General features: G+C 33.6%; 1 protein-coding gene across 5 annotated transcripts in view; it reads left to right on the top strand.

Moving 5' to 3' along the window:
* Positions 1-10,554, top strand: part of TRIQK (triple QxxK/R motif containing) — an 83,244-nt gene extending 72,690 nt beyond the window's left edge. For all 5 annotated transcript variants that reach the window (XM_015537751.2, XM_007082783.3, XM_007082782.3 and 2 more), the window contains 2 exons: positions 4,935-5,020; positions 10,355-10,554. In XM_015537751.2, the coding sequence (XP_015393237.1) occupies positions 4,935-5,020; positions 10,355-10,468 (200 nt within the window). In that variant the 3' untranslated portion in view covers positions 10,469-10,554. The remainder of the gene's footprint in view (positions 1-4,934; positions 5,021-10,354) is intronic.
* The last annotated feature ends 9,251 nt before the right edge of the window (positions 10,555-19,805 follow it).

Genomic DNA, 19,805 nt, shown 5'->3' with positions numbered 1-19,805 from the left:
ATGTTCAGAAACTGAAGAAAATCATGTCTAAAGAGTTGAAATATGAGAATGATGCCTCACCAAATAAAGCATCTTATTATAGAAATGTAAGTTATGTATACTTAAAAAAAAATAGATTTTCTTGACTTGAAAAATACAATAATTATAAAAATTTTGCCAAGGGACTTCACAGCAGATGTGAACGAGCAGAAGAAATCAGGGAACATGAAGAGAAGCTAATTGAGATTATCCTTTCTGAGAAACGTGAAAAGAGTGAATGAAGAATGACAAAAAATGAACAGAGACCTGTGGGACACCATCCATAATACCAATCTATGTATAATAATAATTCTACAATCAAAGGAGGGAGAAAAATGGTCAGAAAGGATATTGAAAAAAATAATACCCCAAAACTTCCCTAATTTGATGAAAAACTTTAATTTTTTTTTAATCCAAGAACTTTAATAAATTTCAGGTAGGATAAACTAAAGGGATCCACACTGGGCCACATTATAGTCAAACTGTTGAAAGTCAAACATAAAGAGTGAATCTTGAAAACAGCAGAGAAAAGTAACAAACACATGACATATGATGTACTGAAAGCAATAGACTGCCAAACAAGAATTCTATATCTAGCACAGCTATCCTTCAAAAACAGGAGAAATTAAGATGTTTTTGGGTAAATAAAACCAAATGATTTGTTAATAGCACACCTGCCCTGCAGGGAAACACTACAGGGAGTCCTGTAGGCTGGAAGAAAGTATACAAGACAGTAAATTTGAATCTACGTCCATAAACAAACAAACAAACAAACAAACAAACAAACAAACAAACCAAAACTAACACCAGTAAAGGTAACAGCATAGATAAATATACTAGATGACTACGTATAGTTTTTGTATGTAACTTTTTTTCTTCTCCTTGCTAATTTATGAGATGTTGCTAAAGCAGTACTGAGATGGTAATTTATACCTGTTAACCAGTATGTTTATAAAGAAGAAAACAGTAACCTAACTTTCTGCTTAAACAAGTTAGAATATGAAGAGCAAAATAATCCCAAAGCAACCTGAAGGAAGGAAATAATAAGGATTGAAATGGAAATAACATACAGAAGAGAAAAACAATAGAAAAAATCAGGAAAATCAAAAGTTTATTATTTAGAAAGATCAACACAATTGAAAAACCTTTAGTTTTAGTTACACTATCTACAAAAAAAAACCACTCAAATTACTAATATCATTAATGATATTAGTATGTTACTATCAGCCTTATGGATATAAAATAGATTATAAAGGAATACTATAAACAGTTGTATGCTAAAAATAGATAACCTGGTGAAACAATACTAATACCACTTCTGATGCAAATCTACCAGACCTCTGATCATTGCTAGTGGGAATGTGAAACAATATAGCCACTCTGGAAAATGGCGTGGCAGTTTCTTACAAAGTTAAAATATAGACTTGCCATATGACTCAGCAGTCCTACTCTAGATGAATTGAAAGAAAACTTGTGCTCGTATAAAAACCCGTACACCTGTGTTTATAGGTAGCTTTTGTAGTATTTGCTAAATACTAGACATAACCCAAATGCACTTTAGTGAGTGAATGGATAAACAAATTCTGGTACCTTCACATAATGGAATGCTAGTCAGCAATAGAGAAGAATTGGTGATACATACAACTTAGGTGAAACTTAAAGGACTTATGCTGAACAAAAGAAGCCATTGTCATATTATTGAAAAGACAGAGCTATAGAAATGGACAGTAGAACAAGGGTTGCCAGGAACTATGGGTAGGAGGAGGGATGGATATAAAAGGACAGCACAGGGAGTTTTTTGGAATGGGAGAACTATTCTGTACCCCGATTATGGTAGTAATTACATGAATCTGTACAGAAGCATTAAAATTCATAGAACTGTATACCAAAAGGAAAAAAAGCCAATTTCGCTGTATGTTAATTTAAAAATAAAATATAATAAATAGTATTATAGGATTATATCGGAGAGAGGAAGCATAAATCACTCAATCAGGAAGCTTGCGGATAGAGAGAAAAAGCTTTTGTTAACCTAACTATGCCATAGGAAACGAAAATACAGAAATGTGATGAATGGTGCCATTGAACAGAGAAATTAGATAATTGAGGTCCCAGATGAGCTTCATAGTCTTAAATTATCCAGGTATCCTTTCATATAAAATGTAATGAGCAGAGGTGCCTTGGTGGCTTGGTCGGTTTAGTGTCCAGCCTCTGCTCAGATCATGATATCCTGGTTCGTGAGTTCAAGCCCTGTATTGAGCTTGCTGCTGTCAGCACAGAGCCAGCTTCGGATCCTCTGTCCCCCTCTCTCTCTCAGCCCTTCCCCCACTCGCACTCTCTCTCTCTCTCTCTCTCTCTCTCTCAAAAGGAAATAAACATTAAAAAATAAATAAATAAAATGTAATGAGCAATTGCCAAACAGCTATTTTGGTTACTGCATTATTGATATAACCAAAATCAGACCTGTGTCCAAGAAGCCATATACATATAAAATCTATATTATATATAAATTATATACGTATGTGCAGGTGTGTGTGTGTATTTTTACTAAGTTAAATACTCAGGAGGCAGGGGCTTCTGTATTTTACATTTTTTTATAATCCTGTGGTCATAGGTATCTTTCTTGAAGCCATAAAAAATTTAAATGTTGAAAACCTCTTTGGGTATAATAGAAATATCTAGTTTTGGTTATAAAGAAATTGACGAAGTCCCCTGTAAACGTTTTCACTTCGTACACTGAAACTTCATTCTTCAGTCTATACTTTTGGACATCATAGTCAGTAAGCAGAATGCTAAATTAATGACAGATGCACTATTTGGAGAAGTACCAGGTGTAAATAATTTTTAAAACCATCTATTTATTATAAATACATTTTCAAATGTTCCTATCAAATTTAATATAAATCTAGAGGTATTATTCTCTAAGAGATTCCAGGAGTTGAATTGAAATAGAACACATTTAACCAAGAAGTTATACAACAAGTGAAGTAGGGCGATAAATTCCCACTCTAATATTGACTCTTAGGTATGTATTTGAATCTGTTTTATGACAGACACATCATCCAGAGTAAAACATATGTGTATGAAAAACATTTGGGTGAAGACAATCCTTTTTTAATTTTCCCCCCTTGCACCCGGAGATTATTATAGACCATATATAAAACAATAAATGACTTTTTGGCCTCAAATCTATCATCTTCCAATTTCTCTTTTGATTCTTCTTATAAATTTGTTTTGTAACCCTGAGTGGAAGCATTTGATGTGTCACCATTTTCATTGTTCTGAACTGTTTATATCTCAGCAGGAGTAATGACATGAATAGTTTGACTGTTCAGTTGTGAAATCAGAGTGAACACTTGTCAACGCTTTTTCAACAAAATTAAATGTTGCTAATTTAAAATGGGTCAGAGTAATATTTTTCTGTATTTTATTCATTCTATAATTTAAATTTAGATCATTTGATGTACATTTTTACAATTGGCTCATTTCTGGATCATTAAACCTTATCATCAAATAATATTTATTAAGCTTCTGCGTGTTCATAGATCCAGAATGACTGCTATATGATAGCAGTTAAGAAAATAACATACACTGACTCTTTTTTAAAAAAAAACACATAGCTCTTCAGCTAAAGAAACACTTTTATGTATCTAATGAACACAAATAGAGCGTTTTTTCATTACTCCTATCCATATGACTCACTTCTTCCTGCCATTTCTAATTCTAAAAATCTATATGGTATTTTAAGGGCACTTTTGGATCATTCGCAAATACATTAATATTTGCACATAATTTTTTATAATATACTATTGTGTAGATGAACTGCTTTCTGATTTATTTCAGTGTGGGGAAGATGTGGAAACTAAAGTTAGAAGTTGTATTACTTACATAAAGGAGATAGAGGGGAAAGATTTGGAAAGAAACCAGTCATGAAGGAAAAGGAGTAAGATGGAAACAAGGCAAACTAAGGAGAATGTAAAAGAGAGATTATATGGTCATATGCTAACTCCCATAGAGTGACAGATTGTATTTGAGACCCATTGACCCAGTTGTTAATTAAAAGTTTGGTTAACAAAATAGTGTATTATTCTAACGAATGCTTTTGTTATTGTTGTTTGTTGTTGTTGTTAAATCTATTTTCTTCACAGGTTATGTAACTCATTAGTTACATACAGGTTACACACAAACTCAGTTTTGTTATTCATTAGTGGTGTCATCAAATGGTATACAAAAAAGGAAGTTTGGTGATACTAACTTAATTTTTATTCATCTTTGGTAATGAAGTGTGGTAAAGGAGATTGAAACTGTTATCTGAATGTAGCTAACCTACATATTTATCTAGCAGTATTTATTTTGTCCTCTATTAAGAACAAACAAAAGTTAAATATGCATTTTTCTAATGAGATCAGTGACTAAAAGTTAAGTACTTACGGATTCTTTCTTAGTTTCTTATTCACAGAAAACTTGAGGATATTCCTCCAATTGATTATTTGGAAACTTAATATATCATTAATAAAATAATTTGTAATGAGCTCTTATTCTTCATTTAGAAAAATAAAGTTAGCTTTACCTATTAAAGGGACCTTATGTGTACTCATTTGCCCATTTGTTCTTAAATGCTTCCAAAAGGCTTACTGTCTTTACTTTAAACATCTTACTCTCTCAAATAAGTTTTTATCTTTTTAGCTCTTCACTGCACACCAAATCAAAGATGTCTGTTAACTCTTCTTCCTTTAAAATCAAGAGAGGAGGAGAGGTTGACCTTAGGGTGACAAGTTTATGACTTCCATAACTGGGAGCTACTTTTCAACTCCGTGTCCCGGGCTTACTGTATTTAAACATTCTTGGACATTTCAGATGGCTGTTAAACTTGAATTATATGTAAGCATAACTCATTGCCTGAAATTATTTCTTTTTAGGTAAACAAGATTATAAAAAAACCAAACCTATTTTACGAGCAACCAAATTAAAAGCAGAAGCAAAGAAAACAGCAATAGGCATAAAGGTACCTGTATTTGGTAACTTTAAAGTTTGATATATGCATGCCATTTCATTTTCTAAAACTGGATTGCATGAATGTTGAATTCTAAATGTTTTATGACATTTCAAAATCAAAGTCGAATGCCAGAATTGAAGGTTTTTATAAAGAATTTGCTTAATGGGAAACATCATTCCAATTCTGAGACTTGACTTGGTCTTAAAATAAAACACAATGTCGCATAGGGAGCCAGTTATACTTAAAGTTGAAATTTATTTTTTCTCTAGCTACTGTGTATATTGTTCAAACAGTTCAGTGATTTATGTGGCCTGAATAGAAAAATTTCTTTCATTTTCAATAAGTTTACTTTTATGGTTATTGAAATTTTAGTTATAATTATATATACTTAGATCATTCATGTGTGTAATTTTACTCTGTGCATTACTATTGTTGCCAGTACTCTCTATTATAAAATTCTAATGATGTCCCCAAACTTGTTCTTTTAGAAAATCAGTGTTTTAACTGCTTAAGAGGGATAAATGCATCTGAGAATGATGTTAGCAGATACTAATCCAATGTGTTAGCACGATGAAGTTCAACAAAATTACATGTACATTATTACTCATGTCCATTTTTTGCCAAATATTTAGAGGTTAATCAAACTGTAAATACAAAAATTAACTTGACAGTTGTGCTGTCAAATGTGCAAAATTAAAGTGACTAGTATATATACTTTATTTAAATATTAAAATGTTAAAAAGAGATTTTGGTTTTATCTGGCAGATGAAAAATCAATTTTTCTAAGTTATAGCTTATAGCAAATGCCAAGGTATTACTACCAAGCCGTAACAGCTGTTGAACTGCCAGATGATATATTTGGTTGTCTTCCAGAATTTGCTATTATGATCATGAAACACTGCCTTCTTTTTACTCCTGATTGCTGATTTTGATCAAGCATTGCCGTGTGATACGGTATGTTTTCACAACAACAATCTCAGTTAGTGCTGTTGTGTCAGTTTTTAATGAAAAAAGTGAATTGCCTTTTTGTTTAAAAGAGAGATGATTAATCTTTTGGAGTTTTCTTCTAATTTCACATGAAATTTTATTCATCTGTAAAATTATTTCTGGGACATCATCTTTCTAAAAGTAATACTTGGGTTTGTTTTGTTTTTGTTTTGTGGGTTTTTTTGTTTGTTTGTTTGTTTTGTTTTGTTTTGTTTTTCAATTAGTTACCTGATGGTTGTCTCTTGTAGGGAGAGCATTATTTGTCATTTTCCACCAAGGCACTTATATCCCTCACTTTTACCTCTCACAATGCAGTGTTTTGGTTTCTTTTGTTTTGTTTTGTTTTGTTTTGTTTTGTTTTGTTTTGTTTTAAAGAAAGATAATGGTGTAGCAAAATCCACTTGTGGCACAATATAATGAGCAACTACAAATTCGAATTTGAGATATAGTGCAACCACTCATTTACTAATATATGCACATCCTCTTTTGTTTTTTCTTATAGTTTTTGTTATTATTTCAATTTGAGGGAATGACTTTAGTATGAGATAAATCTACCTTACAGCACAATTATCTAATATCTTTTTAAAAACAATGTAGAATATAAGCAAATTCTTTTTATGAGAAAAAAATTTTTCTGATTTCATTTATGATTTAAAGTATGTACAAAAGAACTTCTAAGTGACATCAGAACATAGCTCCTTTTCAATAAGCTAGCATATCATTTTGATTTGTAAACCTATGGTAAACAAAACCCTTAACTTTAAGCATTGTTTACTTTGCTTGAAAAATTATTTGAAGAGCCCATTAAAATGATATGAAACTTTTTAGAATCAGAACCATGGAGGTGTTTTACATTTCAGATCTGGCATACTAATTAGTTTGCCCTGTCAAACTTTGATTGCCTTGTCATTTTAGCATAGGATTTTAAATAACGAAGTTTCTTTCAGCAATTGCCATTTAATGCTGTTTAATTTCCCCAGTGAGTGATTTTATCCATATTGATAATGTCAGAGAAGCAACTAAGGACTAATGAACATCAAATATGTTTGACTCTTATCTCGTTGATATAGGATGACCATAATAGTACAATATTTTATCACTTTACTACTTATTTTTAGAATGAATCCTAGTTAGGCTCTTAAAATAATTTAAATCTATAGAAAATATGAACAGATGCATGGAATAGAAAAATAACAGCAATATCAACACTGAACACAGAATAAAGAGCCCTAGGATCACATTCTTCTTGCCTCTTACTGTTACCATCGTCTAGCCAGTCTGAGCTGGCATATTTGCAAAATGGCGAATATACCATTCCCTCACAGGGATGTCAGGAGAGTTAAATAACACAATGAGAGCACTTAACATTGAACCTAGTGCACAGAATTCACTTGTGAATGGTTAGCTGATGGAGAAGATATTTCTCTGAATTAGCCATTACTGGTTTGTACAAATAAGACTTCCCTTGGGTGTTTGTCATTGGCCTTCAGATCCCCTGCTTCAACTAAGTCTGTATTGTGTCATTATATTATATATTATAAAATGTTCTCGGTTTTGCTTTGGAGATACCAAGATTACTGTTAGAAAGTTTTCAAAGTATTGCATCATTTTAATATACTTTATGTATAGATTATATAAATCTTACTCAACCCTTCATTATTTATTTAGAAATGCTGTAAGTATTACAGTGTTGTAGAACCTGTAAGAAAGAAAGATGAGTAAGACAGGAGATTTCCTTACCATATAAAATCAACAGTATTGATTGAGAAAACTGGGACCAGCGATATAAAGAACTACACAATGTAGTCTTTATGCTCAAAGACTTTTAGCACTTTTTTGTAAATGTATGTTTGGTGACAGAAAATGTTTTGAGAGACCAGTAATGATTCAGAATAAGATGTGACTATTACTGTGTCAAAATCTAGAATTAATTTCTTTTTAGAAGCTGTTTTATTTCCTATGTCTTACCAATGTTAACAAAATGTTATAATTTATGACCCAGTATAAAATGAGTGCCACCTAAAAAATATTTGTACAACTAATATTTGCTATTTGGTTGATGTTCAGTTAGATTATTTTTCAAGAACTACAACATGACTAAAGTTTTTTAGAGTGTAAATACCCATGTGTTCTAGTATTTAGGAGGAAAAAGATAATTTATATGTGTTAATTTGTTTAAATGGCTTATTTGAAAGGTATAATCATAATAAAAGAATAAGGATCAAAAATGTAATTTATTTGTTATACAAATAAAATATTCGAGTGTCAACCATATCCTGCGAACAACCTCTTGGGATGAGCCATCTGGAAATGTTAGTTTTTTGTTTTGTTTTGTTTTGTTGGTTATTTCTGATGTAAAACTAAAAATGGCCAGGAGGTGGGGGGTCATAAATGCCTACAGGTCTGTAAGTTATGGTTAGTGTCACCAGCACCCTGAAAGCAGTATTTTCAAATTTTACCATTGTTTTAACCCTTTACACATCCAGTCCCCACAATGCTCATTTCCTCAACAGAATAGGGACATTAAAAAAAAAAAATGATGCTATTCCTCTCCATTCCTAGCCCAACCTCCTGCACCATATATTCAATAGAATTAATTGAATTAACGGATCCTCTGAAGTTGTATTCTATGAATGTTCTTTGTTTTCTACCCTTAAAACCCTTTTTCATGCCTCTGGATAGTCTGAAAATGTATAGTGTAGATGATAAAGAGTTGTTTGAAGGGACAAGGAGCAGTTGAAAAGCAGCAATTAGAGGTGATTATCAAATGAGATGGAGATGATGGCCTCCAATCAAGAGTAAAAACTACATTCTCGCTTGAAGCTTGTGCGGACGGTGACTGCTGTTGGACAATTTTGTTGTCCACTATACAGAACAGATGGAGTTTGCAGTTGTGTGTCACTTGTTTATTACAGCCTCTTAAAATTAGTAGCTGTGTAACCAGATGGGTCTGGGAGCACAGCTGTGGGTATAAGAATATAAATGAAACCTGTCTGATGCCGCCATGCCCTTTCGAGATGCCAGTGTTCCAACTGCAACAAAGAAAAACTCACTTTCATTTGACATTATATTGATGTATCAGATTTAAAAAAATCAAATCTTACAAAGACAGTTGACACTGACTCTGTCAACTCCATGATTCTCATCAGTTGCTTATTTTCATAGTTTGGAAATCTAAATCAATGTAACTTTGAAGCTAAATATCTGTATAAAGCACCCATTTGTAATTTCAACATCCAGGTAAAAATTTCGTGTTGATTCTAAATCAAATTCATTTTAATGTTTTTAAAGTTTATTAGGGGGCATATGTTGAATTATTAATTGTACATTCTGATGAAATGTAAAATATATTCATGTAAATGCAGATAAACTGCTTCTCCATAAAACAATGCCAGGAATGGGTGTGATACACAATTGAAAATTAGAAAGGCATATTAGGCTCTTTAGGGTATGAAACTGGCATTAGTTGCTCTTTTTTGCTTTTTTTAGCTAAATGATATGTTAATATTGAGAACATTTCTTAATGGTGTGTGTGTGTATACAACATAGTACATACCATATATTTCATTATACATGAAGTTTATAGACTTTTTAAGAGATAATGGGATTTTTCCCATAATACATACAGTAAATTTTCGACCTCCATTTTAATTAACTAATATGACCCACACCAAATCACCAGATGAAATATTCAGAATCACCCTTCACAGTTCTGATAAATTACACCGTGTCATCCTCCACGAGCGAAAAGTACTGTTTTGTTCCCCCACATTATAAACTATAGGATTTAGAGTTTAAAAATTAGAGTTTCAACAAAATAATATTCAATAAAGATTTGCAGAGACATTAGTTAGAAACTGGTTGTCATAGGAGTTTTTTCCCATTAGAAAAAGAAAGATAGATGTTTTAAAAATCTGTGTCCAAAAGCTATAACTAATAACAAATGTATTGAAGCAGTAAATAAAATTAGGCCTACTCCACTAGAGAACAGGCAAACTGTGAGCATGAACCACACTGCTTGCACTGGCATCTTCATATCCAAACTATGCAAATATTAAAATTACAAATTTTAATTTTACTATGAGAAAAGCACAAACAAATTAAATGGAAATAATAGTAGGAATGAGTCACCCACTGATGTACTTGTCATTGCAGTGCGTGTTGTCTGGTACAAAATAAGTTACTTTACTTCATGACAAGAAGTGATAATCACAAAGAATGTGATTATTAGGTTCAAACTATTATTCTAGATGATGGAATTATATGGTGATTTTATCTGATGAAACTCATAACATTAACCAATCTCTTCATCAATTTCAACCCTACTTTTTTTTTTTTTTCTTTTTTCCTCCTCAGGAAGTTGGCCTCGTACTTGCAGCTATATTGGCCCTCCTACTGGCTTTCTATGCTTTCTTTTATCTCAGACTGTCCACAGATGTTGACCCTGATCTGAAACCAGATGAAGATTAGCTGAACAGCAATCAATGCATTAAAGGGAAATAATTTCATAAAAGCACCCCTTGGGACCAATACTTTCTAAAGTACTGAAACTGGAACATCTTGGATTCTTTCTGCTGGTATTTTTAGTTTTCAGAAATATCTTTTTAAATAGTTGCATAGGATATCAAGAAAAGAACCTTACCTAGCAATGTAGTATAATGTATGCTCCCGGATACTTTTATAAAAATCTTTGTACTTTGACAGGCAACCTATTCATGGTGCGTTTAGATAAAATGGAAAACAGATCCCAAATTCTTCGGATGTCTTAGCCAATTTATGTGTATAACTTCATCGCTTACAGATTACTAAATCTATTTTTGTTCCATATACATCATAAGTAAAAGTATATATCCTCATTTACAGAAACATTCTCAAATCAGATTCAGAGCCTAAGAAGGAATAAAAAGTCATGGGGAATTTTTCATTTTACAAAGAAGCCCTGCTTTCTTTCCAGACATATTTTATATCATTAGAGGAACTATCTGCACATACATCTACAGTAATCTTTTTCCTTCTTTGCCAACTGTTCAGTGCACATGTGCTCCATCAGAAATGGCACCTGGATGACAGAAGCTCAAAGAGTCACATATGTCTCTAAAATAGAGTTCCTTTCCTCCTGGGCTGTCTGAACTGGTGTAAATACAAAGTTCAGTTGATCTTGATTTTAATTAACTTATTATTCTATTAATATAAACTTGGAATTCTATTTTAATTATGTTGTTCTGACTGCTTGCAGTATCAGTTTGCCCCTCTTGTTAGGGAGATATGTAACAATCTGTCATTTAATTGTGCAGGTTTTTTTTTTTTCCACATAACAGTAACGAAGTCCTACCTACTCGGAATAATCTTCTTGGGTTGCCTCTTAAATCTGAACTATACGAAGTGGGTTTACAAAATTACATTTTGTCTCTTGAGAGTTAGTCAATCACAACTGTTTTGTGAAAAATAAATAATGAAAGAAAATGTATGCCTCACTACTCACATAGGTAATTTTTTGTTTATATAAATTTTCAAGATATTTTGCATTTGTTGGAGTATAATAATCAATGTATTCAATATTTTTACTGGTAATGGAGTTTTTAAAATAACTTTAGAACACACGAATACATAAAGCCTTGAAAATGGGAAAATATGTGTCCACAGCACATTTGTTAGCTACTATTACCTTATAGAAAGAAGCATAGAAAATTAATAGTTTGAAACATGTGCACAAAGGGTTTTATATCATATACATTGTATTTATGAAGAGCAAATAAAATGTTAAGGTTGTTTTCATATTTGCCAAGAGAAGAAAGACGTTGATAAATTCCCTAGATCTTCTTTGAGACTTTTGCAGATAGTTGACGATGACTGTATAGCATTATGTTCTGTAGAATTTTTTCAAGTAGCATAATTTATTTCATCAACGTGAAAACAGCCAAAAGTTCCAGGATCCTCACAGATCATTTATGCCAAACATCTGAGGGCAAAATTTAGCCAGTGTTATTTACTGGATTCTTCTCCTTGAAATCACAAACTCATGAGACAGACCAAGAGTTCTTATACACTCACCACAGCAGACCAATCCAAGTGGCATTTTTAGGAAAGGTTGCAGCATTTAATGCCATGTGGTATGTCTGTTCGTGAAGTGGGTGGCAAGGGAATATCCAAGCTGGCATTTTGGATATGATGGGCCTTTTCCTTTCCTGAGTGACACGCCACATGTCAAGAAATACTGCTTTTCCCTCACTCCTATCACATTTACGTGAACAATTTTCACTTAGTTCTTTTACCTCCCATATGGTGTTAAAAACAGTCATATCAAATAAAGATTATTTCTAATTTCAGTAGTAGTTTAAATGAGAAGATATATAATAATTTGTTTATTAGATACCTATCCAAGTGAGATATAACAGAATTCACAGTATTTAAAATAGGTGAATATACTCTTGGAAATGTCTGAAAATTCACTACTGTGGGAAAAAAAATGTTACTGTCCCCTTCTGTTCTTGAGGTGTTCTTTTGAGGGGAAAAAGTTGTTTCTGATAGTAATAAATATTAGTTTATACATAGTATAATTACAGGCAGGTTTCATTACCTCGTTTTATCGATACCCTGAGTCTCTGGCTAGTCCATTTGTATAACTGACCTTACGACGGCTCCAGAGAACCACAAGTCCCAAAGGCTCAACATTGACTTTAATAAATAGCAGGTAAACAGAGACAACAATACAACACCGTTTTCATGAAATGCACATTTTTCATATTCGTATTGTCTGGGAAGCAGCCTGCAGAGAAATCCCAGGTTGAAATCTGGTTTGAATCTTTGAAGACAGAGAGGTGATGTTCGGCCTGCATTTTCAGGGGACCACACTTCTGAACAGTGAGCGGTGTTTGGCATAAATCTGAGACTGGCACCAGACACAAATTTCAGGCATGGGTTTTTCTCCTCCAGTAATTCACTGCTCAGAGGAATCCAAAAGACAAGAACAGAAAAATTGAGGTGACTTTTCAGAATGTTAGAATCTATTTGTTAACAGGGTCTGCAGGATAAATTTCAGCTAATGCCGTAGACCTCACATCCAGCCTCAGGGATACTGTGAATGAAGTTCAAAGAGGTGCATAAAGCACATACAAATTCATCTGAGAGGAGATACTGTGAAAAGATAACCCCATCTAGGATTTCTTTTAAAACAAATGAACAAAAAGCATATCATAGGACCGATACGGAGTTTGTTTTAAGTTGGCAAATACTTGAAGATTTTCAGTCTTTTTAATTTTTCAGGAATACTTCCACCCCAACCAGTGATTGCAAGATCCTGAAAATATGTTCTTTTCCATTTCTGTAATTCCAGTAGCATAGTGATCTGCACATATTTAATAAATGCATGTTAAAATTTAAGCTAATTTCTTTTAGTCCTCTCAGAGTCTGGTACAGTGCTGCATGTAATAGATGATCAAAAATTATTTGCACAATAAATAAAACTTAGAAATCACTATATTGGTTAACTCCGCATTTAGCATTTATGGTCATTGGATGTACTAGGACAAGTACATGTTTCAACCTGTTCATTTTAAGATCAAGACAACTAGCGTTAAATTTGCTCTAGAACGGAAACATTGCTCTTTTCTAGGAAATCGAATATGTTATTTTTATCACTATTGTTGAGAAACACACGCAGTGTTTTTAATTTAACTTAGTATACATCCTCACGCCCAACAAAAATAAAACTAAATTTTCATTATAATGCTTAAATTTATGTGAGCACTAAAGCACTAGATTTTCCAGATTCTAGAATGATACAGTCAGTGATAATTCAGTAGAGTAAATTATGCTTTATTTAGGCGGGCTTCAGAAATAAAACTTCTAGAAATTAAACTTCCAGCCTTTTCACGTATTTCATCCATAATGTAAGGTTGTTGAGCCAGAGATAAGCACACTTACCTTGGACTTCTCTGGGGAGGTTCCTACCACTTCTCCCTTAGCAGCACTGCCTTCTTTTATTAGAACTGTTCCAATGCAGCCTAGATAGAATGATGTTTGCTAGATTTTGTTCCACTGACATCAGACCTACAATCAGTACAACCCACGGTAAAAAAAAAAAAAAAAAAAAAAAAAGCCTAGCAGATGAATTCAGTGCCAACAGAAACATTTTTACTATTTTATTTTGTATTTTAGGTATGCAGGTGAGTATGGAGGGAGCTGGGAGAGTCACTCAAAGAACTTTACCAGTGTGGAAATATCCATAGCGGGCCAGTAAATTCATCTAAAACAATTGAACTGCTGCCCTATTCAACATAGTGCCTCATTCTTAAATAATTTTTTTTTTATCCCTAGCAACAGACATGAGATCCTTATTTCAAGAAAAATAAGATACTTTACATGCCAGAAGATTTTTTGATGACAGTACCCCCTCCTATTCTTCATTTTTTAAAACAACAACCAAATTGGTGGGGAGGCAGCCAAAATTTGAGGTACCAGTGCCTCTCGAACAGATGTCGCACCATTATTTTTTAGCTCGTTTAGATGAATAAACATGTTAAACTGTGAAGTATTACATTTTAGATTTTTTCATTAAAAAAAGAGACAATCTGTTTACTGTCCTAATTGAGACAACAATCCTTGTGGTTGCCAGTTTTGGCAGTCATAACAATGAACTATAAATATTTGAACCAACCAAGTAAATGGTGACTATAAAGGCTATAGCATGTGTAAAGTTCTGTTTTCACGGGCACCCATCTTAGTATGGCATTTTTTTTTCTGACTTCTTCAAATACAATTGTGTAAATCTGAAGTTTCATGGTAAGCCTAAAAGAAATTGATTTCAATATCTAATTTCGTTCTAGTTTATTATCCTTTTTAGTGTTCAGCTATCCATCTGCTTGTAACAAATTGCTTCTGCAGTTGCTCTATTGAATGTGACAAGGCAGGTCTTCATCGGATTGCCTTCTCTGTACTTCCTAGGGATAACACAAAGAAACCAGAGATTTTTTTTTTTTTCTGTTTTCATATTTACAAAGTGGGGTTAAAGACATTTTAGGTCTCTTAAATTGCAGCAATTAGTCTTTTTTAAGAGAAGGTTTTATAAATAAACCATGTCCAGATATAACTTTCGGTGTAATGTCCATGAGAAGGAGGTCACACTGTTAGCCGCAATGGGATGCTTTGCGTGGAACGCTGCTATGCTCACATACCGGTTGGAAGATCAAAGAGAAATCATTCAGACAGAAACAGTTCTTTAGTACGCTAGTTCCCAAACAATAGTCCAGGTAGCGAGTGCGCTTATGGGCATTTGGAGTGCCATCGCTCCCTTTACCTACCCGTCGTCACCTACTCCGACCCTTCGCCTTCTCCTCTGTCTGTTCCAGTTCTAAACTCTAGGCAGTCTTTAACAACATTCCCTTTCTCAGTTTGTATGAACCTCACATGTACGTTAGGTCATACTTAAGTATGTACTTACTAGGTTAACTGCCTCTACTCTGTTGCTTAAAATGAAGATTGATCCTCATCTGCTTTTCCCACTATCTCTCACTTCTTACTACTGGCTTCTTTTTTATCACTAACCACATGCATTACACAAAACTAGAGAGAAGAGGATAATGAACCCCAGTGTACCCATCACCTAAACTGAACAATTATCAATATTTTGCCATTCGTTTGTGTTTCCCCCATTTTTTTTTTTTTTTGTAACCTGAGGTATTTTAAAGCAAATCCTAAATAAGAGGACATTTTACCTATAAATATCTCAGTATAGATCTTTCACAAGAACTTGCATTTGTTTGTTTGTTATTTGTTTGGGTTTTTTTTTTCTTTCATTACTAAGAAGCTATTATCACAGCTAATAGGATTAAATAGTTATTTCTTCTTATCATTTATTACCAAGTCCATATTAAAATGTCCCTAATTGTCTTCATGATATCTATTAATAATAGGTTTTGATTCAAGATCTGTACTGTATTTGATAGTATGCCTCTTAAATTTCTTTTATTCTATAGCAAACCTCTGTTTCTTTAATGCCATTGATTTGTTGAAGAAACCAAGTTATTTGTCCTCTTGAATATCCAATAGTCTAGATTTGGTCTTTTTCATTTTGTTATTTATTTTAGCCTTCTATTTTTTTATATTTTCTGTAACTAGGAGTTAAATCGTAGTCTGGATTAGATCCAGATAGTTTTATTACTATTATTTGTTTTTAAGGCAAGGGTATGTCATCATATTTAATAAGACATATAATCTCTGGTTGTTTTATTTATTTTATTTTTTTGTTTTTATTTATTTTATTTATTTCCTAGGTCTGTTATCTCATTAGGTATTACAAAATGACATTTTTCTGTCTTTCCTTGAGTATTTAAGGGAAATTATTTAAAAAAAAAACACTAAACTATTTGTTTACCTTAAGGTATGGTTCATAACAAGAAAGGAAGGATAAATACTTGAACCTTTGCCTTTATCAAATGTCAGTAGGTTAACACTCTCTATCAGTGACCAGTGGAGATTTGACTTTCCTGTTCCTGTTGTTGCTTTTATTGTCCTTGTCAAGTCATAGATTTTACATAGGGGAAATGTGTTTCAACCCATTGCAATCATCATTCCTTTCAGCAGTGAAATACAAATTCCATTATCATGCTTTATGTTAGAGGTATTATCATTAAACTCATGAAAGTTTTGTGCTTTTATATGATTTTACATTTTTCCAAAAGTGATAGCCAGGGCAATCAGATTCTTAAAACGATAGGAATAAGTGGTAAATGTGGGGGAAAAAAACTAACATTTACTGGTTATATGATTAACTGGAAAACTACTAAAATATTGAGTAAGATTTATGTAACGTCCTTTAGAAAATCACAAAATTGATGTGAAAATCAATTGCTCTAATAATTATAATAGCTAAATATCATAATATAAAATATATTTTACAATCACAATCAAAATTATGAATTGTCCTGAAAAAAATCAGCAAGAAATATGAAGAGTCTTCATCGGAAAAAAGACCTTACAGGGTAACATAATCAAATTTTAATAAAAACAAGACCAACTGTCTCCCTGGATGAGATGATTCAATATCGTACAAATATAAACTTTCTTCTAAATTGGAAACAGAAAAGAGAACCTTAATCCACCAGATATTAAAGTGTATTATAAAGTTATAATAATTAAAATAATCTCATAGTCAAGGAAAGTAGACAAGCAATAAAATGTGCAGTCGGGAAATAGATCCAAATATAAATATTTAATGTGTTATGTAAGTCATGAAGATGGAAAGATAGATTATTTATTAAATATATTAAAACAATTGAGTACCCATTTGAAAATTAAAAGATGCCTATACCATGACTTAAAACAAGATTAATTTCTGATGAAATTTATGATTTCTAAATGGGGAAAAAAGTATTAGAAGAAATTGTAGCATTTTTAGAATCTTTTAGTAGAGAAATTATTTCTAGGCATTGATTCATGAGTCAGAAATCATAAAGGAAGTACTCATGGATTACAACACATTAAATTAAAATCTAACACACAGCCCAGCACTCAGTGTTAATTAAAGATGTGAAGAAACAGTTTCTTTCATATACTGCTTGGGGGAATGGTAATCTCGAGAACACACTTTCTGGAAGACACTTTTGCAGTGTACTTTAAAAATCTAAAATTTCATATATATTTTAGTTGCCTTCATATCTCTAAAAATTTGTTTCAAGATAATAATGCCTGTAGTGTGCAAAAATGCACAAAGTATATTAACCACAGCACTGTTCGTAACCTCAAAAAAACTGAAAGCAATGTAAATGTCCAGCCTGAGAGTCTTTTTAAATGCATTGCGTTACATCTATTAAATAAAGTGTGATGGATTCATTAAAATAATATATATTTATACCTACTGAGAGAGACGGAGAGAGAGGTGAAGCACTTAAAAATAGGATACATGTGATATGATTCTATTTTGCTTGAATATACATGTCTGTGTGTCTGTATACATGTGTGTCTGTATGAGTATGTTTGAAGACTAGCAAGAAGGTAAAGGGTATTTTTGGATATTGGATTATAATCCAATCCTCCACTCTACAGGGAGGACTAGAAAGGCAGTGTTTAACTGAGCTATATCATGAATCCAGACACTTGCTAAGTCTGTCCACTTCTCTTCCCGCTTATGTTCTTCTATTTTTCCTTCATTTAATAACCATAAAGCACGCATCAGGTACTAATAAGTCATCTTTCACAATTCCCCATCTATCCACTGTTAGTATGGAAAAAGTTCTGCTTTTCTTATTTTTATTTTTATTTTTTAGTGAGAAATTTAAGAATGCTTCAGAAAGGATCTGATATTTAAGTTTATTCATTTTCATTCAAAAAATATTTATTGAGCACTTGCCACATGGCAGAACTTGCTTTGTGCTTGCAATAAATCTGTGACTATTAAGAACTAGAAAGCAAAAACAATATTCTTGCTGTCATGACATATGATCTTGAGAGATGGTAATGGTTTCATCAAACAGAAAAAGAGGGTGAAAAAGGTACTCTGAGTAAGAGAAAAACCAGTATTAGTGCTTGGCCAGTTCCAGCTGGCGTCTAGAATACAGAATGTATGTGGTATAGTGGGGCAGGAAGTTTGGTTATTAATGTCCACTTGTGCTCATCGTTAACCTTCTTTCCTTTCTCTGCCTAAAACCATTTTCTCTTATTTAATCCGTAAAGCGCCTACATCTCTCCTTCCAAGATTTATCTGTTGCCAGATAAATCCCCGGACTTTATCCTCATAAGCCCCCCGCTCCCGTCCCCCACCCACCCAAGGCGATTCTTCTCTTACATAGAATTTATTCCATGATTATCCATTTATGTGTCTGATTCTTCAACTGGACTCTGAGGTCCTTAAGGAAGGAACTGTGGGTTTCATGCTGAATCTCAAAAGCCAAGTGCTGCCCTAGACCCATGGTTTATACCACAGTAAATACTTCTGAATGAATAAATTCTACACCTCATTCCCTAGAACAGGATTTCCCCACGTTCACATTTACTGACATTATGAGCCAGATAATCCTTCGCTGTGGAGATGTGTCCTGTGCATTGCAGGGTGTTCAGCAGCATACTTGGATGCTAGTATGCAACTAGATGCCAGCAGCACCTTCCCTGCCCTAGTTATTGTGGGAGGAGGTCATCCAGAGGTTGACCAATGGGGATGGAGGTCCCTCGGCCCGCCCCTGTCTTGGGAGTGCACTTCCGCTCCCAGGCGATCTTCGCAGCCGAAAACGAAACGTTGATTGTCAAGGCTGCCGGCAACCTCGACGGAGCACTGTGGACTTCATACTGTCTGAACCTGGGTAAGCCCTCTGTGTTAACTTTTAAGATTGAGTAGTGCCTCCGTTCAAACAAGCCTTGCTTGTTAAACCTGCCACCTCCAGCCTGGCGTGCTCTGCCTCTTTCTTGGGTCTCTCCTTGCCGGCTGCGTCTGGGGGCCTGTTTGAGATTTCACCTGGGAAGCTGCCGAGATTTCGAACCAAAAGTTAAACCCCAAAATGTCTCCAGACATCGCCACATGGCCCCTGAAGTCAGAATGACTGCCATCTGTAGCACTGAGAACCATTATTGGTATCAATTCTGTGTATAATTTTATGTTACAGTTGCCACATGCGTTTTGGTATTATACTGTGTTTATCTGAAAGGTGTCTGCTGTTCAGAAAGATTATTTTGGAGGGCGCCTGGGTGGCTCAGTTGCTTGAGCATCTGACTTCCGCTTAGGTCATGATCTCGAAGTTCGGGAGTTCAGGCCGCAGGTCAGGCTCTGTGCTAACAGCTCAGAACCTGGAGCCTGCTTCAGGTTCTGCCTCCCTCTCGC

Source organism: Panthera tigris, chromosome F2 (genome assembly GCF_018350195.1).
Source record: "Panthera tigris isolate Pti1 chromosome F2, P.tigris_Pti1_mat1.1, whole genome shotgun sequence".
NCBI lineage: Eukaryota > Metazoa > Chordata > Mammalia > Carnivora > Felidae > Panthera > Panthera tigris.
This window is presented reverse-complemented; position numbering and strand designations above follow the sequence as displayed.